At 42.8% G+C, this 22,473-nt stretch overlaps 2 protein-coding genes across 2 annotated transcripts; both read left to right on the top strand.

The window, feature by feature from the left end:
• The first annotated feature begins 4,058 nt into the window (after positions 1-4,058).
• On the top strand, positions 4,059-4,995 carry LOC115091646 (olfactory receptor 52N5-like). The gene is given in 2 exon segments (XM_029601809.1): positions 4,059-4,538; positions 4,540-4,995. Coding segments are annotated over 2 exon segments (936 nt in total).
• Positions 4,996-18,047: 13,052 nt separating this feature from the next.
• Positions 18,048-18,980, top strand: LOC115091463 (olfactory receptor 52E4-like). The gene has a single exon (XM_029601685.1). It carries the CDS (start codon positions 18,048-18,050, stop codon positions 18,978-18,980), a length of 933 nt encoding a protein of 310 aa, XP_029457545.1.
• Positions 18,981-22,473: the final 3,493 nt, after the last annotated feature.

Raw genomic sequence — 22,473 nt, 5'->3', positions numbered from 1 at the left:
TTTTGGGGGAGGGCGGGAAAAACGGCACACAAAAATAACCCCTAAATCCACCCCGACCCTTTAAAACTAATCCCTTAGCTTCCCCCACCCTCCCGACCCCCAAAAAACATTTTACAGGTACCTGGTGGTCCAGTGGGGGTCCCGGGAGTGATCTCCCGCTCTCGGGCTGTCGGCTGCCACTAATAAAAATGGCGCCAATGGCCTTTGCCCTTACCATGTGACAGGGTATCCGTGCCTTTGGCCGGCCCCTGTCACATGGTAGGAGCACTGGATGGCCTGCGCCATTTTTAAAGATGGCGCCGGCCATCCAGTGCTCCCTTTATCGGGTGCAGCCAATAAAAAAAAACGCGATCGGGCCGGATGAAAAAAAAAAAACACGATGTGAATCGGAACCAGAATCCGAACCGATTCCGGTTCCAATTCACATCTCTATCATCTAGTATCATCTAAGGAACTTTTTAAAAGCTATCTGATAAATGTGTTGAAATATAAAGCCACAATTTTACCTGCAATATCTATAATCTATTATATCTCCCAGCCTTACAGTCTGGGAGGTATACAAGATCAAGAACAGGGAGATCAAAAAGAGGATATAAATCTGTCAGAACTTTTAGAAAAGTCTTCTGATATGGAAATAAAAACACAAGCTACATTAATTGTGCAATTTGCAGTTATTAGTTTTATTTATTATTTATTTATTTAAAACATTTTATATACCGGCATTCGTTGTGGACATCATGTCGGTTTACAGTCAACAAGTTAAGTTAGGAAAATTACATTTTAACAGAGAGGTTCAAACTGGGAGATGGGGTAACGAAAGGCAGCTAAGAAAGACAGAGTAAAAAAACAACAAGGATCATTTTATGATCACTGTTGCCAAGTTGCCCCAACACCGTTACCTCTCTCACCAAATCCTGTGTTCCACTAAGAATTAAATCTAAAATAGTTTCCTCTCTTGTTGGTTCCTGAACCTATTGTTTCATGAAGCAGTCATTTATTACATCCAGGAACTTTATGTCTCTAGCAAGTCCTGATGTTACATTTACCCAGTCAATATTGGGGTAATTGAAATCTACCATTATTGTTGCACTGCCAAATTGGTAGCTTCCCTGATTTCTCTTAGCATTTCATCATCTGTCTGACCATTTTGTCCAGGTGGACGGTATTATACTCCTATCACTATACTCTTACCCAACACACATCGGATTTCTACCCATATAGATTCTACTGAGCATTTAGTCTCTTGTACGATCTTTATCCTGTTGGACTCTATACCCTCCCGGACATAAAGTGCCACACCCCCACCAAATTGATCCTCCCTATCATTGCGATATAATTTGTATCCTGATATAGCAATGTCCCATTGGTTATCCTCCTTCCACCAAGTCTCTGAGATGCCAATTAAGTCAATCTCATCATTTGCTGCTATACACTCTGACTCTCCCATCTTACTTCTTAGACTTCTGGTATTGGCATACAGACATTTCAAAGTGTGTTTTTTGTTTGTATTAACAACTGCTTTTCAGTGACAGCCAGCTCCTCCCCAGCACTGTCTATAATCCTATCTAGGTGACGCGTGAGGTCTTCCACCTTCGCACCAGGCAGGCAAGTTACCAGATGGTCCTCACGCCAACCAGCCACCCTGCTATCTACATTTCTAATAAATGAATCACCAACTATGATGGTCGGCCTAACCCTTCCCTCCTGGACAGTAGCCCTGGGAGACTTGTCCTCAGTGTGAGAGGACAATACATCACCTGGCGAGCAGACCCTTGCTACAGGATCGCTTCCTGCTTCACTAGCTTGATGTTCTCCTACTGGGAGAACGTTTTGATCCAAAGCAGCACTGGGGCTGCCAGACTAGATTTGGGACTTGGCTACTATGTCCTTGAAGGTTCCTAATGTACCTCTCTGTTTGCCTCAGCTTCTCTAGCATCCAGAGATTGGACTCGTTCCCTGAGAGCCAGGAGTTCTTTGCACCGAGTGCACACATACAACCTCTCAATGGTGGGTAAAAAATCATACATGTGACACTCAATTTATTTATATTAAGTGCATACATAAGATTAAGGTTCCTAGGTATCCAAATTTCTAGATACATCAAGGTGCCTGTAGACCATGCCAAAGGGAATTCACCTATCCAATCCCTCTTAATATTATCCTGTATGGATAATTTCTCCGATTTGGAGAAATTAATTTTTAATCCAGCAAATGATCCAAACTGCTTAAACAAATCCAATGTTTTCCTCAGAGCAATTAAAGGCTCATGCAGAAACAAAAGCATATCATCTGCAAACAGACAAACCTTATATACACTTTTACGCAGAACAAAACCTTGAATTGAGCAGTCTAACTGAAGCTTTTGTACCAGGGCTTTTCTAGTAACAATATAGAGTAACGGTGATAGTGGACACCCTTGTTTACATTGCTCTCCAGTTCCAATCACTTCTATCAGCTTGCAAACATTAGTAACCCCATGTCCACCCTGTACAAATGCCACAATATTAGGTACAACCCCATTAAAGCGGACAGCAAGCAGGGCTGCCAATATCTTTAGATCTACATTTATTATAGATATTGGTCTATAGGAGCCCAGAACTAAGGCCTGGATTTATCAAAATGCGGTAAGTACCACATGCGATAGCAAAAGGGGTGTGTTTTATGCTAATATAGTATTTATCACAATTTGCACTAATTACCTGTGTGAAGAGTTAGGTTAGCACAAATTGTGATACCCTTTTCAGATTCTGCAATAAGTGCCAGCCAACCTGTTGTATTTCCTGCATTCAACCACTGTTGAGAGAGAGAGAGAGAGAGAGAGAGAGAGAGAGAGAGAGAGAGAGAGAGAGAGAGAGAGAGAGAGAGAGAGAGAGAGACTAGCCATAATGTCATGGCCCATAGGTAGGTATTTGTATCCCTATGGTAGGCCCATCTAGTAACTCGAGGTGGGGATTAGGTAAGAGTGTAGGGGGTTAGGGGCCAGTTTGACATTCTACGTGACACCTACAAACAGAACAGTGGTCTCTTGTGAAGATTTGATGGCCTTCGGAGTGAGGAAACTCACTCCAAGATGAGATTTGGGCAATGTTCTCTCAACCTAGCTTGATGTTACCCAGGTAGAGCGTCCATCGAAGGTCATCATATCTTCATGAGACCACTGTTCTGTTCGTAGGTGTCACATAGAATGTCAAACTGGCCCCTAACCCCCTACACTCTTACCTAATCCCCACCTCAAGTTACTAGATGGGCCTACCATAGGGATACAAATACCTACCTATGGGCCATGACATTATGGCTAGTCTCTCTCTCTCTCTCTCTCTCTCTCAACCCTTCAATTCACCATGAAATATGGCAGCTATCACACAGTCTAATGCAATTCAAAGAGGTGTAGTTAAAATTGGCATTATGGCTGTGCAATAGCTCTTTGCAGACAGGCTAACCCAGCCCTAACTCCTCCTATTTTCTGAATTTGCATCGCACCATATGATCGCATGCGAAAACGCCTTATCGCATTTTGATAAATGACTCCCTAAGTCTTTTCCCAGCTTAGGATAAACCAATATTTGGGCTGTATTCATGACCCGTGGAAAAGAACCTTGCTCCAAACAGTGCACGTGTTATAAAATCGGTGTGGTCATGCGTATGCACCGGGAACTGCACACACATGGACACGCGCGTGCATCTTTTAAACTTTACCCCTATGTGTCTGGCGGGAGCTCAACTTCTCAGCGACTTCCAATCACCAGAGCTGCACCGGAAGTATCTGTCTTGCTTTTAATGCTCTTTCTAGTTTTTCTATGTTGGTATTTCCTTTTTTTTTTTTTATTCAGCAATAGATTTTAAGGGCTGACTATAAGGACTGACATGATATTATATTATATTAAATTATATTATATTATATTGTAGTGTACTTTTGTACAGCACCTTGAGCCTTGCTAGAAAGCCATTTCTCAAATCAAATTAAATCAATAAATATGAATATTTGGTCTCATTATCTTGTCATTATACACAGGGAGTGAATACTTCTATGGAATTGAACCTGACTTCAACAGGGCATCATGTCGGCTCTCAATAACACCCACGACAACCAGTTTTTATTCTTCATCCTGAAGGGTATCCCGGGGCTGGAAGCAGCGCACATCTGGATCTCTATCCCATTCTGTACTCTGTATGTCACAGCAGTTATAGCAAACTCTGTCATCATCTTTATTATCCAGGCAGAAGCCAGCCTCCACCAGCCCATGTACTTCCTTCTGTCTATGCTGTCTGGAACTGACATAATTTTATCTACCTCCGTAATGCCTAAAATGCTGAGTGCATTCTGGTTTAATTCCAGGGAAATCTATTTTGAGGCTTGTCTGATCCAGATGTTTTTTGTTCATACCTTTACATCTGTGGAATCGGGGGTCCTGATGTTAATGGCAGTGGATCGCTACGTTGCAGTCTGTAACCCCCTCAGATACACCTCTATCCTAACCAATCCTCTCCTTCTGAAAACAGCACTTGCAGTTCTTCTGAGAAGTGTACTGCTTGCCGCCCCCGTTTTCTTTTCTTGTCAAGAGATTGCCATTCTGTAGGAATGATGTCATTGCTCACACATATTGCGAGCACATGTCCGTAGCAAAGCTGGCCTGTGCAGATATTAAAATCAATACGGTGTATGGGATAAGCGTAGCTTTGTTTGTTGTGGTATTAGATATGATCTTTATTGCTTTGTCTTACATCTTGATATTAAAAGCTGTGATAAGACTTTCATCCAAGGACGCACGGATGAAAGCTTTCAGCACTTGCACTGCCCACGTCACTGTAATTGCCATGTTTTACACACCATTGCTGTTCACTGTTTTCTTACAGAGGGTCGGCCATAAAGTGTCTCCCTCTGTTCATATCATCGTGGCTAATCTCTACCTGATTATCCCACCCACAGTAAACCCCATAGTGTATGGGGTGAACACAAGGCAGATCCGGGAGAGGATACGGAAAGGTTTGCATTAGGGAATGGTCGTCATTCTGAAAGACACTTGAACTCATATTCAACTGTGGGCACTTTAGAGACTGAAGAACTGATGCCTTCTTTAGAAAAAAATGTATTTTAAATATTTACACTCATTTGTCAAAATAAAAAATTTTATTTATGTGTTTATTTATTTATTTATTTGGACATTTGGTTAAAAGACAGGAAACAGAGAGTAGGATTAAATGGTCAATTTTCTCAGTGGAAAAGGGTAAACAGTGGAGTGCCTCAGGGATCTGTACTTGGACTGGTGCTTTTCAATATATGTATAAATGATCTGGAAAGGAATATGACAAGCGAGGTTATCAAATGTTGTGTCTGTCGGTTCCCGACGCCCTCTCTCTGCCCTCCTTACCTCTTTGGTGCCTCCCTCTTCGTCTGTGGGAGGATTGGCTGCCGCGGCGTTGTTCTGCTGAAGTCCTCCGGCGTCCCCGGACCGGCTAGACGCTGCAAACCGCCATGTTTCCTGGAGGCCTAGGGGCGCGCACGTGGCGCAGCCCCGACTGAAGTACCGATGATGGCGCAAACCTCGGGGGCGTCCCCGAAGATAACGTCACCCGCGAAAGATATATAAGGTCTTAGAATTTGCTAACACATCAAGTTAGCAAGGGTTCGGGTTACTCTACCTAAGCTACTCTGCCTCCTCTGACTTACCAGGGGTACCCGCTCCTCGGGGGCCTCGCTCTCTCCTTTGTTTTTCAGGTGACAGTCTGGAACCGGTGCTCGCTCCTCGAGGGCCCTCGTTCCCAGACTTACTTGGTACTCTCTTCTGCCTGGAAGTCAGCACTGCCTACTACATCAGTGAGTAACCATCACTCTCTCAGAGCTTTCCCTGGAACCAGGTACTCGCTCCTCGAGGGCCTATACATTCCAGCTCCTGGGCTTCTATGAGACATTGTGTGAGTGTTACCATCTGGTTCAGTACATGAACTCTGCATACCCTGACTACTCACTATATTTAAGTTTCTCTACAGCTCAGCCTCCAGGGATCGCTGTTCCAGTATCTGAGGGACTACAGCCCAGCCGGGCATTCCAGCTCACTACTGCCACCTCTGGTGGTTCAGTATACTGTCTAATAAAAGAACTAGTGTGTGTCTGTCTCCATACTCTGAACCTGACCAGTGGTCCCTCTCGGGATCTTCCCCCCTGGGGGCGTGGTCACCTGCCACCAGTCCAAGGATCCACCCACAACTCTCCTAAATAACATCAGATTGCTAACTCCTTAGCAGAATTACAACATCAAATTTGTGGACAATACCAAATTATTCAGAGTAGTTAAATCTCAAGCGAATTGTGATACATTACAGGAGGACCTTGCAAGACTGGAAGATTGGACATCCAAATGGCAGATGAAATTTAATGTGGACAAGTGCAAGGTGTTGCATATAGAGAAAAATAACCCTTGCTATAATTACACAATGTTGGGTTCCATATTAGGTGCTACAACCCAAGAAAGAGATCTAGGTGTCATAGTGGATAAAACATTGAAATCGTCGGTTCAGTGTGCTGCAGCAGTCAAAAAAAGCAAACAGAATGTTGGGAATTATTAGAAAAGGAATGATGAATAAAACAGAAAATGTCATAATGCCTCTGTATCGCTCCGTGGTGAGACCGCACCTTGAATACTGTGTACAATTCTGGTCGCCGTATCTCAAAAAAGATATAGTTGTGATGGAGAAGGTACAGAGAAGGGCAACCAGAATGATAAAAGGGATGGAACAGCTCCTCTGGGAGGAAAGTCTGAAGAGGTTAGGGCTGTTCAGTTTGGAGAAGAGACGGCTGAGGGGGGATATGATAGAGGTCTTTAAGATCATGAGAGGTCTTGAACGAGTAGATGTGAATTGGTTACTTACACTTTCAGATAATAGAAGGACTAGGGGGCATTCCATGAAATTAGCAATTAGCACATTTAAGACTAATCGGAGAAAATTCTTTTTCATTCAACGTACAATTAAGCTCTGGAATTTGTTGCCAGAGGATGTGGTTAGTGCAGTTAGTGTAGCTGGGTTTAATAAAGGTTTGGATAAGTTCTAAGAGGAGAAGTCCATTACCTGCTATTAATCAAATTTACTTAGGGAATAGCCAGTGCTATTAATTGCATCAGTAGATGGGATCTTCTTGGTGTTTGGATAATTGCCAGGTTCTTGTGGCCTGGTTTGGCCTCTGTTGGAAACAGGATGCTGGGCTTGATGGACCCGTGGTCTGACCCAGCATGGCAATTTCTTATGTTCTTATGTTCTTATATACACTACAGTCATTCCAAGTAAAGATCACAATGGTTTGCAAAGTGACATTCATAGTTATACCTCAACAAACAGAGATCAAAGATTGCTTACAGGGGTGGTATTCCTAGGTGGCATTAAATATCTATCAAGTTAAATTTTCTAGTACATATTAAAATTTATCTAGTATATCTGGCGTAGAGTACGGATAATTTATCAGTGGGATTTTTGAGAATCTCACATTTATTCATGATTCAATTATTATCTTTCTTCCTTCTTTTCTTTATAGTGGATAACACATTGGATAACACATTGAAATCGTTGGTTCAATGTGCTGCGGCAGTCAAAAAAGCAAACAGAATGTTGGGAATTATTAGAAAGGGAATGGTGAATAAAATGCAAAATGTCATAATGCCTCTGTATCGCTCCATGGTGAGACCGCACCTTGAATACTGTGTACAATTCTGGTCGCCGCATCTCAAAAAAGATATAATTGCGATGGAGAAGGTACAGAGAAGGGCTACCAAAATGATAAAGGGAATGGAACAGCTCCCCTATGAGGAAAGACTAAATAGAAACATAGAAACATAGAAATGATGGCAGAAGAAGACCAATCGGTCCATCCAGTCTGCCCAGCAAGCTTCACACTTCTTTTTTCTCATACTTATCTGTTTCTCTTGGCTCTTAGTAACCTTAGGTTCTATTTCTCTTTCACCCCGACTATTAATGTAGAGAGCAGTGATGGAGCTGCTTCCAAGTGAAATATTAAGTTTGATTAGTTGGGTAAGTGGCAGCATAGCTCTCTGCCGTTGAAGCAGAGAGCAATGCTGGATATGCGTGAAGTATTAGTTTTTCTTCTCCCCTGCCGTTGAAGCAGGGAGCTATGCTGGATATGCATTGAAAGTGAAGTATGCCTTAAAAGTCACATTAACTATCATCAAATATTGAAAAGCCTAATAACTGGTAATTGAATAAGCCTAATAATTGGTAATACCTATAGCCCATAAACCCATCCATGTTTTGTTTTGTTTTTTGTTTGTTTTTTTCTTTTTTTAATTGGGAGATGGCAGCCCTCCATCCTTCCGCTCCGTGAAGGTGGAACACCAACCACTGGCCACTGGCATCCCGCTCCGTGAATGTCTCTGTGGCTACTGCCGCTCCGTGCAGTGTTTTGCTGCCTGCTCTTTATACGCGTCCTCTAGACTTGATGGATCCACAGTGTTTATCCCACGCCCCTTTGAAGTGCTTCACAGTTTTGGACTTTACCACTTCCTCCGGAAGGGCATTCCAGGCATCTACCACTCTCTCCATGAAGAAATACTTCCTGACATTGGTTCTTAGTCTTCCTCCTTGGAGCCTCAGCTCGTGACCTCTGGTTATGCTGATTTTTTTCTGACGGAAAAGGTTTGTCGTTGTCTTTGGATCGTTAAAGTTTTTCAAGTATCTGAAAGTCTGAATCATATCACCCCTGCTCCTCCTTTCCTCCAGGGAGTACATATTTAGATTCTTCAATCTCTCCTCGTATGACATCCGATGAAGACCCTCCACCTTTCTGGTCGCCCTTCTCTGTATCGCTTCAATCTTGTCTCTGTCTCTTTGAAGATACGGTCTCCAGAACTGAACACAGTACTCCAGGTGAGGTCTCACCAAGGACCTGTACAAGGGGATAATCACTTCCCTTTTCTTACTCGATATGCCTCTCCCTATGCAGCCCAGCATTCTGGCTTTTGCTATCGCCTTGTCGCATTGTTTCGCACACTTCATATCATTAGACACTATAACCCCAAGGTCTCTCTCCTGCTCCGTGCAGATCAGCCTTTCCCCCCCATCGAATACAGTTCATTCGGATTTCCACTCCCCATATGCATGACTTTGCACTTCTTGGCATTGAATCTCAGCTGCCATATCTTCGACCACTCTTCCAGTTTCCTTAAATCCCGTCTCATCCTCTCCACTCCTTCCGGCGTGTCCACTCTGTTGCAAAAAGACAAACCTTACCTTCTATCCCGTCCGCAATGTTGCTCACAAAGATATTGAACAGGACCGGTCCCAACACCGATCCTTGCGGTGCACCACTTAAAACCGCTCTCTCTTCAGAGAAAGTTCTATTTACCATCACACATTGTCTTCTGTCCATCAACCAGTTTGCAATCCAGGTCACCAACTCGGCACTCACTCCTAAGCTTCTCGTTTTATTCACCAGTCTCCTATGCAGAACCATATCAAAAGCTTTGCTGAAATCTAGGTTAGGACTTTTCAGCTTGGAGAAGAGACGGCTGAGGGGGGATATTATAGAGGTGTTTAAAATCATGAGAGGTCTAGAACAGGTAGATGTGAATCGGTCTTTTACTCTTTCGAATAATAGAAAGACTAGGGGGCACGCCAAGAAGTTAGCATGTGGTACATTTAAAACTAATCGGAGAAAGTTCTTTTTTACTCAACACACAGTTAAGCTCTGGAATTTGTTGCCAGAGGATGTGGTTAGTGCAGTTAGTATAGCTGTGTTTAAAAAAGGATTGGATAAGTTCTTGGAGGAGAAGTCCATTGCCTGCTATTAATTAAGTTGACTTAGAAAATAGCCACTGCTATTACTAGCAACGGTAACATGGAATAGACTTAGTTTTTGGGTACTTGCCAGGTTCTTATGGCCTGGATTGGCCACTGTTGGAAACAGGATGCTGGGCTTGATGGACTCTTGGTCTGACCCAGTATGGCATGTTCTTATGTTCTTATCTCCTTTTTCTTCTTGTTCTTATAGTCTGATGTTTTTAAGTTAAATTATATGTATTTTTGAATAGCCATGAGTTTAGTCCACATTTAGATCTCTTTCTATCTGGTAAAATAGGTTGGTTATTTCAGTCAGCATGCACAGAGACAGAGAAGGAAAAGAGTTCTTTGGGGAAATGATAAATTATCAAGGGATCAGAGAAAAGGCTGACCCTAAATTAACATTAATAATTGACCAAGACATCCTCAATTGATCCTATTGATAGGATTAACCATGTTCTATCACAAGATCCACTATTTAAGCTCAAGGGGACTATTTAAAATTTCCTAAGCATATTAGTTATTATTCCTACAAATTAATTTTAATCTTTACTGCTGGACCTAAATGTGGGGCATTTGAAGGAGGCTGGACTGATTCCTCTACAAGGTAGAGCACACAGATCATTGGAGATGAAACTTCCTCATCCGCAGGATGTAATGAGCTTTCCATCATTCCTAAGAATGCCATTCTGACCAGGGAACAATTCAGAAGCCAAGGACATTGAACTAGTGCTATCATTACTTATCTAGCACTGGCACAGGTATGCAGCCCCCTACAGACACAGAGGAGAGAGTCGCTACTCTGTAGAGCTTTCAATCTGGTCAAAACACGGACAGGTGAATTTGAAAAGCCCGGAGCATGCCAGAACCGGGAGACACACAAGTATGAGGGGCTGGGTGCGCCATGCAGACTTTAAAAGCTGCCCGTGTATGTGTATATCTCTCGGTATGCACACAAGTGAAAAAAACCCAAAAAGGGCCTGAGCATAGGCGTGGTCTGGGTAGGACATGGGCGTTCCGAGTTGTTAACATAAAATGTGTGCGTAAGTATTTGCGTGCACAGGGTCCCCTGCCACATAACTTTACCACTGCTATGGTTGGCAAGTAAGTAATAAAACAATAAAATCTAGGCTGGTCAGTAGGGGTCTAAGGGTCGGGAAAGAGAGGGTAATAAACTAGTGCGGTTTGGAAGTCCTATCCCCTTAACTGGGCAAGCAGGGAATGGACTGTGAAAACTATCATCGCACTTCACCTCTAATCGTCCCCAATTTATATGGTAGAGATGGCATTTGCATGTACATGCGCACATCCATATAAAACTGTGCGCACAATTCCACGCATTCGGCCTATTTTATAGCATGCACGCATATACACTCATAGGTTATAAAATGGCCGCCTTCTTTGGCACGAGCCGGCATGCATATCTACATGTGCACCTGCACGCCGGTTTAAAAGTTACCGTCTAGAACATACAAATAAGAGGCTTCAGGAAATGCATTTATTATAGAAAATATGGTTAAAATCAACCAGGCTATCATACTGGAAAGCCAGACTTTAATATTTAAGAGCAGCCTCAGAAAGGTAGGATTTTATGTAGGACTTAACTCTGACCGGGGGGGTGGGGGGGCATGATGCATCAACTTACATCCGGGCATATGGCTCAGTGAGGTGGAAAGTTCAGAGTCAGTTTTGTGATGGAGAATTTGGTCACAGAGCAGAGCGGCTTACCCCATGAATGGAGTATGTGAGGAGGATTACAAGGGGAGATAAGGAAGAAGAGGTAACAAGGAGTTATTTGTCTCATTAGGTATTGCAGACTCCTCAGGCTCCTCTCCATGTGTCTATGCTTTTCTCTATATATGTGTTGCGACCATCGGTCTTCGACGGCTTCGCCCCATCTCCTCTCACTACTTGCGGCTCCTCCCGCTCACCTCGGACTGATGGCCGCCGCAGCGTCTGTTTGCCGTCCTCTCCGGCGTCCCCGGACCGGCTTTGGTGCTTCCTCCCTCCATGCTCCTCCAAGATACCTTAGGGCGCGTGCGCACCGCCCTCATCTTTATTTCCACGTTGGTGCGAACCTCAGGGGCGTCCCCCTGAGATGACGTCACACTGCCCGGATGTTTAAGCCTACAGTATTTGCTGCTCATCGAGTTAGCAACCGGAACTCTATGGATGGGATTCACTCTCCCTACCGAAGCTGCTCTGCCAATCCAGCCCTATCTGGAACTCTTACTGCTAATGGGGTACCCGCTCCTCGGGGGCCTCTTCTGCTTCTTTCAGGTGCTATCAGGAAACCGGTACTCGCTCCTCGAGGGCCCATGTTCCCTGAGTCGCTGCCTTCATCTTCAAACCCTTCTACTTGGAAGACTTCACTAACAGTTTCCATCTGTGAGTACAACTATCATCTATTCCACAGTACTGCTTCACTGGAACCAAGTACTCGCTCCCTGAGGGCCTGCCCTCTGTTCTGGTGCCAGACCTCTCGTCTAGTGGAATCGCTGTTACTGCTACGTGAGTACAATACAACTGAGGCTCTCTGCTCTAAGGGATCAGGTACTCGTTCCTCGAGGGCCTGCTCTCCCTGTCTCAGAGCTTCTCCTAATTCTACCTGGGACTATGAATGCTTCTTAACGATGTTCAGGGTAAAAAAAATTGTTTTTGTTATTCGGTTCATTTTCGGGAGGATTTTTTCTCAAAACCTTTGTTTCGTGGATTGCTTGATTCATTTGATTTGTGTGAAAAAACAAATCAAGCAATTAAAAAAAAATCCCAAAACAATCAAACAACAAAAAGTAGATTTCCCTCCCATCCCCACCCCAGGAAAAATAACAGGGCCAGGATACCCCCAGCCCCCACTTTACACAGCCCAGTGGGGATCAGCCAGCGGAAACTAGTCCGAAGCTTTGGACTTGCAAAGGCCGAAGCCGTAGTATGAACTGCGGCCTTGGCCTATGTAAAGCTGACACCTCAGGTTAGGCCGGAGCCCAAATGTAGGCCTGATGCCATGGTCCAACCCAGAGACCAGATCCCAATGACTGGGCCTCGGCTTAGGCCAGGCCCTGAGCCCAGGCCTGTTTCTGCAATCAGTCCCGGAGGCCAGGTCCTGATGCCGGGGCCTTGGTCCAGACCCAGGCCCAAGGCCATGACCCAACCTGCAGACTAGATCCAGGCTGAGCCCTGGCATCAGGACCCAACCTCCAGGTCGAGATGTGGCATTGGGCCAGTATCCAGGCTGTTGCCCCAGCACTGGGACCCGGCAACTGAGTCAGGACCCAGACTCTGGGTTGGGTTATGGTATTCAGGGCCCCCTGAATGAAACGAATTAGCCTTATTCGTCGCATTCTGCATTTTTGTTTTAAACAAATGCAGATCCCTAGTGAATTCTACTACTTAGCTATTTAGGGAAAATGTAAAATTTATGTTGCAGATTTATTGGCTGAATTCTGCCAGGCTCCAAGTCACATGATGAACCTCTGAAGGGTCAGTTTGGATTGCTTTTGGGAACCATTGAAACGCATTCTGCAGTGAAAATGCACAAGGGGAGTCAGACTGATACCCAGGGCTGATATATTCCTGGAATCCGCCCCTGGTTAGGCATGTAAAACTTAGCATATATGCAAGTGTAACCCATCCTTAAGGTAGAAGTCGAGTACGGAGCGAGACATAAAGTTATTTGTAAGTTCTTTCGGGCAGGGACCCTGGCTAGCTTTTACTTCTCCTCCCCTCCCATGGTGTAGGTCCTTCAGACTAGGGGTGGAAAGGAGTCCTCTCTGATCCCAGTATGGGGTGACTGGTGAGCTGTGTTGGAGCTCCCTCATTATGCTGTGCGCTGTGTGTTGTGTTGCAAACAAACCCCACTCGCACCACATAGGCAGTGTCCAAAATAATGCTTTACTGGCACTGCTTCACTGGATGGCACAATTGAATGTGGTAAGTCACATTCCACAGTATCTACAATTTTCTCTTGGAATCACAGCTCCTTTCCCCTCTATCTGTGCATTAGTCTTTGTTTCTGGATTAGATTGTGCACTGCAGTGCTCCCTCTGAGCTAGGCCCCCCCTTGAATGGTCAGGACGCCCCTCCTGATGGCACAAAGTCTATCTCAGGAGAGTCAATGTCTCTATTCCTCAGGGATCTTTGTGGACACCAGATGGGTGTCCTCCCTTGAATTAGATCTTTTATTCACAGTTCGTAGATGAATCTTCTGGTGGGATCCCTGCTGGTAGGAATCCTAGCTGACTACAGTTCTGGGGCAGAAAACCCTTCCTCCCAGATGTTGGAAAACAAATCTTCTTCCCAAACTTAGATAACTGCAGAAATCGCTGCGACCAGTCGCCACATTTCCCTAAACACTGGGCGTCTTCGGCCAGGGTTCCCCCTTTCCCTGGGCTTCGGAAAGGCCCAGGCCTCCAGCAGGACTCCTCTAAATGAAAGTTCAAAATCCCACAGCTAGTCCCAGAGCAGCCACTCTGCACCTCGTGGGAGAGGACAGCAATGGAGCCCATTTGGCCTATCCTGGAGGGGACTCGGACTTCTCTCTCTGTCTTCCAAATAATACTGCCCCCAGAGCCTATTGCAGAGCTCTGCTATACCTAGGGTGTCCTGTGCGAGGGATGTCCATGAATGGTTACCCCCTAACTGCACAAGACCTATTAATAACCCCAAACCCGGTCTGGGTTGCACATATAAGTAACAGGTTCTTGTGTAATCCATATTTTATAAACATTGAACGTATGGTTCACTTGCACATGTACGCGCATGTAAAGGGGCAGTCTAGGGGTGTTCTGAGGAAGGGCCCACAGTTCCGCGCATAGGTTGATATTGTATAAGGGACTTCCATGCAGAAGTTTACACCTTCCAATCATTTTGCATAAGTGGTATCAGATGTCTTTATTATATTGTATTCGCTGGGTGATCTGGAGGGTGCTCAGGCCGAAGAAACAGGAGGATTTCAATGACTTAGAGAAGGACTGGGCAAACTGGCGGAGGAATTGGAAAACTGGTAATTTCAATGTATGCACATGTTTTAAAACCTGCTCTCCTGCGCATGTAGATACGGGATTATGCGAGCAAGTACTACTTTCTTTTTGCAGGTAAAATATCCGCGCATACATTTTTACAGTTGGTAGGAAAGGTATGCGTATTCGATGCTTTGAAATACTCACATTCAATGCATTGCATGTATTTGTGTGTAAGTGTACATATGCAGGGGTAGAGAGATGTATATTTTGTAGTACGCACCTATGTGTTATGCACAGCTTATAAAATACTGTTGTAGATCTCTCAGCAGCCACATAAGCGGAGTTGTTTGAAAGTTTCCTCCCTATGTTGATGTTTCATTAGGCACCAGAGGTCATCAGTCTAATGCACCCCTAAGGCAGGCAATTAGCAGAAACAGGTTCCATGTTGAGTTTTTATTTGTAACTGCTGTTTTATTTGAGATTCCCCACTGAGCAGGGTCCCTCTAGGGATGATGTAAGGATGCACTATAAACGTAGGAGGATTTTATTCTCATGCCTCACTCAGAATTCACTGGATTCTCATGCCCCGAACACTAAGGACATTTAGATTTTCTTTCACAGCTTTTGGGATCTGAAGACTTGGATAATTTTGGGTCAACTGTAAGTTTATTCATAGTCATAAAGAGATGATGCATTTGATGTGGTCAAAATGCTGGTTAGAAAAAAAATGAAGAATTGGGGGAAACTAAGACAAAAAAAAACTCTAAGTCTAAAAATTGCAAATTTTGGAAGAGAACGAGTACCCAAATTCGTGAATTCTTTTCTCCACAACTTCTAGACCACAGTTTCAGACTGAGTACTTTTTACCCACAAAGTCACATCAGTTTTCAGAAGGGATCTGAGTGGGTTTTTTAATTCTCTTTCTGGTTTTTATACTTTAGTATTTGTTATTTTGTTATTCAGCAATTGCTTGATTTACTGTAAGGACAGATGTTATATTTTATTTTATTTATTTAGCATATTTTTATATACCGAGGTAGTGCAGAGTTGCCTTCACTCCGGTTTACAATTACAACAACCTGATACATTTAAAGTGAATTTAACAGCAAAACTGTAAAAACTGGTATAGAACATTAGCATAAACATATCAAGATATACCATAAAATAGGTAAAAAAGAAAAGGAAAAAATCTGAGTTAAAATCAAGGAGGGGGACATAGGCTATAGAACATCGGCTATAGGACAAAAAGGGAGGGATTCTGGAAGACATAAAGAGAGTTAGTCAAAGGTTGGGAGATTGTATGTCGGATGGGGACACACAGAGGGAGAGAACTGTGGATTTATCCTTTTTTATCCTTGAGTGTGCTGTCTGTGAGAGTTTGGCTGAGTAGCCAGGCTTTAAGATCTTTTTTAAAAGATTTTATGTTTTCTTGCACTGTCAGGTGAGAAGGTAACGAGTTCCATAACTTTGGACCAATGATGGAAATGGCTCTGCTTCTTGTGGAGGACAGTTTGGCATGTGGAAGAGAAGGGATCATTAGTTGGAGTTTACTTGTTGTTCTTGTCGTGCGAGGTGATCTATGAATATGTATAATGTTATCCAGGGCTGTGTAGTCTGCTTTATAAATTGCTTTATGAAGAATTGTGAGAACTTTGAATTATTCTTTTCTCTATCGGTAGCCACTGTAAATTGTTGAGTACGGGGGTTATATGGTCAGATTTTCTTTTACTTGTCAGGTCTCTGGCAGCAGCATTCTGAAGTAACTGCAGAGGTTTTAAGGATGTTTTAGGTAAGCCAATCAGGAGAAAGTTGCAATAGTCCAAACTGGTAAAGATAAGGGCTTGTAGGACGGTTTTGAAATCATGGGGGTGAATTAGCGGTTTTAAGTGTTTGATTACTTGTAGTTTATGAAAGCCCTCTTTTGTTTTTGTAGAAATGTGTTTTTTGAAGTTTAGTTCATTGTCTAACCATAAGCCTAGGTCTTTTACGTTGTCTTTAAGTTGAATGTGGATGTTGTCAAATTGGAAGGGTGGTGTGGTTTTTGATCCAGAGTTTTTTCTTACGATTAGAATACATTCAGTTTTGCTCATATTTAAACATAATTTTAGGTTGATTAGCATGTTTCGGATTGCATCAAGGTGTGAGGCTGCTCTTGACATTGCATCTTCTATGGAGGAAATTATTGGAATGAGGATTTGTATATCATCAGCGTACATGTAGTACGTGATGCCTAGGCTTGATAGGAGATGGCATAAAGGTGTAAGGTAGATATTGAATAGTATGGGTGATAGTGCTGATCCTTGTGGCACTCCTGTTTTGAGAGGGATAGCATTGGATGATTTGTTGTTGTAGGAAACTTTGAAATACCTGTTTTTAAGGAAAGATGTAAACCAACTAAGTGTTTTGCCCGCGAGCCCAATGGATTCAAGGCTAGAAATAAGCTTTTTGTGGTCGACAGTGTCAAAGGCTGCCGAGAGGTCCAGGAGGATCAGTAGGTACCCTTTTTTGTTGTCGAATCCTCTTAGTATGGTGTTAGAAAGGTTGAGTAGGAGGGTTTCTGTGCTGTGGTTTTTCCTAAATCCATATTGGGTGGGATAAAGTATTTTGTTGTCATCAAGATGTTCGTTAAGTTGTTTCAGGACCGACTCTCCGTTAATTTAGCAAAAAGGGAAGGTTAGAGATTGGGCGGTAATTGTTTACGTCTTCTGGATTGAGGTTTTTTTTCTTTAGTAGAGGTGTGATTGTAGCGATTTTTAGCTTGTTAGGAAGCTCACCTTCCTCGAGTGACTTGTTAATGATTGCTGCGATTGTCAGGGCTGTTGGATGAGCAATTTCTTTAAGAACCCGGGTGGGTATGGTGTCCAAGTCATGACGTGCTAGGTTGATTTTTCTCATCATTTTTTCTGTTTCTATATTGGAAATAGGTCTGAAGTCTAGCCAAGGAGAAATGCTGTTTGTTGATATTTGAATTTGAATGCTTGATGTGGTGTTGAGGGAATCAGTTATTTTGGAGATTTTGTCCTTAAAGAAGATAGCTAAATCTTGGCTTAAATTTTTGGTTACGGTTGCGTTGGAGTTGCTGTTATCGACAATGAGGTTGTTTACTATGTTGAATAAGGATTTGGATTTATCATATTATATTGTAGTGTACTATAAATGCTTTTGTTCAGCACCTTAAGCTTTTCTAGAAAGGCATTTCTCAAATCAAATTAAATAAATAAATAAGATTTGGTCTCGTTATCTTCTCGTTATACACAGGGCATGAACGCGTCTATAGAATTGACCTGAACTCTGCAGTGCATCATGTCGGCTCTCAATAACACCCACTACCAGCCTCCATTCTTCATCCTGAATGGTATCCCGGGGCTGGAAGCTGCACACATCTGGATCTCCATCCCATTCTGTACTCTGTATGTGAGCACAGTTTTAGCAAACTCTATCATCCTCTTTATTATCAAGACAGAAGCCAGCCTCCACCAGCCCATGTACTTCCTCCTTTCTATGCTGTCTGGGACTGATATCATTTTATCTACCTCCGTAATGCCTAAAATGCTGAGTGCATTCTGGTTTAATTCCAGGGAAATCTATTTTGATGCTTGTCTGATCCAGATGTTTTTTGCTCACACCTCTACAGGTATGGAATCGGGGGTCCTGATGTTAATGGCAGTGGATCGCTACGTTGCAGTCTGTAACCCCCTCAGATACACCTCTATCCTAACCAATCCTCTTCTAGTCAAAATGGCACTTGCAGTTTTTCTGAGGAGTGTACTGATAATCACGCCAATTCCTTTTCTTGTCAAAAGATTGCCATTCTGTAGGAATGATGTAATTGCTCACACATATTGCGAGCACATGTCCGTAGCAAAGCTGGCCTGTGCAGATATTAAAGTCAATGCGATATATGGGATGAGCATAGTTCTATTTGTAGTAATATTAGATATGCTCTTGATTGCTTTCTCTTATATCTTGATATTAAAGGCTGTGATAAGACTATCATCCAAGGAAGCGAGGGTGAAAGCTTTAAGCACCTGTACTGCCCATGTGTGTGTAATTGCCGTCTTTTACACACCAATGTTATTCACTGTTATGTTACAGAGAATCGGTCAGACAGTCTCTCCCTCTATTCATATCACTGTGGCCAATCTGTACCTGATAATCCCACCCACAGTAAACCCCATAGTGTACGGGGTGAAAACAAAGCAGATCCGGGAGAGGATACGGAAAGTTTTGCATTAGGGAATGGTCATCACTCTGAAAGACACTTGATCTCATATCCAAATGTGGGTACTTTAAGGAAGGAAGAACTGATGCCTTCTTTAGAAAAAATGTATTTTAAATATTTACACAAATTTGTCATATTAAAATGATTGCATTGATGGGTGCCCCAGTCAGCATGCACAGAGGCGGAGAAGAGAAAGGGGAAGAATGAATTATCAAGTGATCAGAGAAAAGGCTGAACCTAAATTAACATTATAATCATTGAAAGAAACATCCTCAATTGATCCTGTTGAAAGTCACGATGTGTCACAAGATCTGCCATGTAAGGTAAAAAGGCCACCATTTAATAATTCCTAAACGTATCCCTTGTTATTCCTGCAGCTTTATTGTAATCTAAATGTGGGCAGTTGAAAGGAGACCAGACTAATTTCTGATTTTCAAGCAAACAAATTCTAGGTGTCTAATTAATGCTAATATGTTAGAGATCAAAAATGTCAGACCCCCACCCCCTGTTCAGGAGCACTCAGACTGCACACTTTGGCAAGCACATTCTGCGGTATCTCGGCTATTTGCCAGTGGGTTCAGGAGTCCTGGGAGTAGCTCTGTAATCTGTGGTGCAGATGCAACACCACCCACCTCTGGAACACCTCTAATGTAAAGACCGCAATTAGCCTACTGTACGGCGACCAACCGAGTTATCCAGGACTCGGCACTGCTGCTGCAGAGAGAAGGTACAAGCAGATGCAAGTTTTGTCTCTTCCTTCCTATTTACTGCTTCATTTCTTGTCTCAGATTCTCATCCTAATGAGTTCTAGCTATTCTGTTCACATTACTTGTCTTAGGAGTTTACATAAGAAAATGGCCATATTATTACTATAAAGTACAGTACACAGAACATTTGAGGTCAATTTATTTCATCATTAGGGTCTCTTTGTCAAGAGAGTAAGGGGCTTTCTGTCACTCATTAGAATGTGATTGTGACCAGGGAAAAATTCAGAGGCCAAGAAAATTGTACTACTGTTTCTGCTACAAACCATTTGTCTAGCACTGGGAGAGAAATGCGGCGCTCTGCAGAGAAATAAGAGACAGCGCTTACTCCACAGAGCTTCCAATGTCGCCAAGACATACAGCAAACACAAGAGGCTTCACAGGTTTTCCTTTTACACTCAGAAAGGAAAAGACAGACCACAGTTACAGAGGAAGAAATGACTCATCTTAGCAGTGTTTCAGATGAAGACAGAGAGAGGGGAAAAATGACAGGAGGCGGGAGGCAACTCCGGCTCCTCTGCTATCTGCATAGGACAAAGAGGTCAATCCCTAAAGAAAAAATTAAATGACCATAAATCGGATATTGGAAATGGCAACATTCAGAAATCAATAGGAGAACATTCCAGCCTTCCAGGACAGTCTCTATCTTACCTTATGGCTGCCATACTCCTAAGAACTAAGTAACCAAGAAATTGCCATACTGGATCCCACCAAGGGTCCATCAAGCCCAGCATCCTGTTTCTAACAGTGGCCAATCCAGGCTACAAGTACCTGGCAATTACCCAAACACTAAGAAGATCCCATGCTACTGATGCAATTAATAGCAGTGGCTATTCCCTAACTCAACCTGATTAATAGCCGTTAATGGACTTCTCCAAGAACTTATCCAATCCTTTTTTAAACCCAGCTACACTAACTGCACCAACCACATCCCCTGGCAACAAATTCCAGAGATTAATTGTGCGTTAAGTGAAAAAGACCTTTCTCCAGCTAGTTTTAAATGTGCTACTTGCTAACTTCTTGGAATGCCCCCTAGTCCTTCTACTATCTGAAAGAGTAAATAACCAATTCACATTTACCAGTTCTAGACCTCTCATGATTTTAAAATCCTCTATCATATCCCCCCTCAGTCGTCTCTTCTCCAAGCTGAACAGCCCTAACCTCTTCAGCCTTTCCTCATAGGGGAGGTGTTCCATCCCCTTTATCATTTTGGTTGCCCTTCTCTGTACCTTCTCCATCGCAATTATATCTTTTTTGAGATGCGGCGACCAGAATTGTACACAGTATTCAAGGTGCGGTCTCACCATGGAGCGATATAGAGGCATTATGATATTTTCTGTTTTATTAACCATTCCGTTCCTAGTAATTCCTAACATTCTGTTTGCTTTTTTAATTGCCGCAGCACACTGAACCGACGATTTCAATGTATTATCCACTATGATGCCTAGATCGTTTTCTTAGTTGGTAGCTCTTAATATGAAACCTAACCGTGTAACTACAGCAAGGGTTATTTTTCCCTATGTGCATCACCTTGCATGTGTCCACATTAAATTTCATCTGCTATTTGGATGCCCAATCTTCCAGTCGCACAAGATCCCCCTGCAATTTATCACAATCCACTTGTGATTTAACTATACTGAATAATTTTGTATCATCTGAAAATTTGATAACCTTACTCGTCGTATTTCTTTCTTTTATAAATATATTGAAAAGCACCGGTCCAAGTCAGATCGCTGAGGCACTATACTGTTTACCCTTTTCCTACTCTCTGTTTCCTGTCTTTTAACCAGTTTGTAATCCACGAAAGGACATTGTCGCCTATCCCCTGACTTTTTAGTTTTCTTAGAAGCCTCTCAGGTGGGGCTTTGTCAAACGCCTTCTGAAAATCCAAATACACTACAACTACCGGTTCACCTTTATCCACATGTTTATTAATCCCTTCAAAAAAATGAAGCAGATTTGTTAGGCAAGACTTCCCATGAGTAAATCCATGTTGACTATGTTCCATTAAACCATGTCTTTCTATATGCTCTACGATTTTGATCTTTAGAATAGTTTCCACTATTTTTCCCAGCACTGAAGTCAGACTCACTGGTCTATAGTTTCCCGGATCACCCCTGGAGCCCTTTTTAAATATTAGGGTTGCATTGGTCACCCTCTGATCTTCAGGTACAATGGATGATTTTAATGATAGGTTACAAATGTTAACTAATAGATCAGAAATGTTATGTTTTAGTTCCTTCAGTATCCTAGGATGCATACCATCCAGACCAAGTATTTGCTACTCTTTAGTTTGTCAATCTGGCCTACTACATCTTACAGGTTCGTCTGACTCATCACCGCTGAAAAAATCTCTGGAACTGGTATCTCCCCAACATCCTCATTAGTAAACATGGAAGCAAAAAATTCATTTAGTCTTTCTGCAATTGCCTTATCTTCCCTAAGGGCCCCTTTAATCCCTCGGTCATCTAATGGTCCAACCGACTCCCTCACAGGTTTCTTGCTTTGAATATATTTTTAAAAGTTTTTATAATGAGTTTTTGCTTCTAAGGCCAACTTCATTTCAAATTCTCTCTTCACCTGTCTTATCAATGTTTTACACTTAACTTGACAATGCTTATGTTTTATCCTATTTTCTTCAGATGGATCCTTTTTCCAATTTTTGAAGGATGTTTTTTTGGCTAAAATAGCCTCTTTCACCTCACCTTTTAACCATGACAGTAATCATTTTGCCTTCCTTCCA

The sequence above is a fragment of the Rhinatrema bivittatum genome, chromosome 5, assembly GCF_901001135.1.
Source record: "Rhinatrema bivittatum chromosome 5, aRhiBiv1.1, whole genome shotgun sequence".
In the NCBI taxonomy this organism is placed as follows: Eukaryota; Metazoa; Chordata; class Amphibia; order Gymnophiona; family Rhinatrematidae; genus Rhinatrema; species Rhinatrema bivittatum.
This window is presented reverse-complemented; position numbering and strand designations above follow the sequence as displayed.

Coding starts and splice junctions, on each gene's coding strand:
- LOC115091463 (XM_029601685.1), top strand. CDS start 18,048: ATGTCGGCTCTCAATAACACCCACTACCAGCCTCCATTCTTCATCCTG.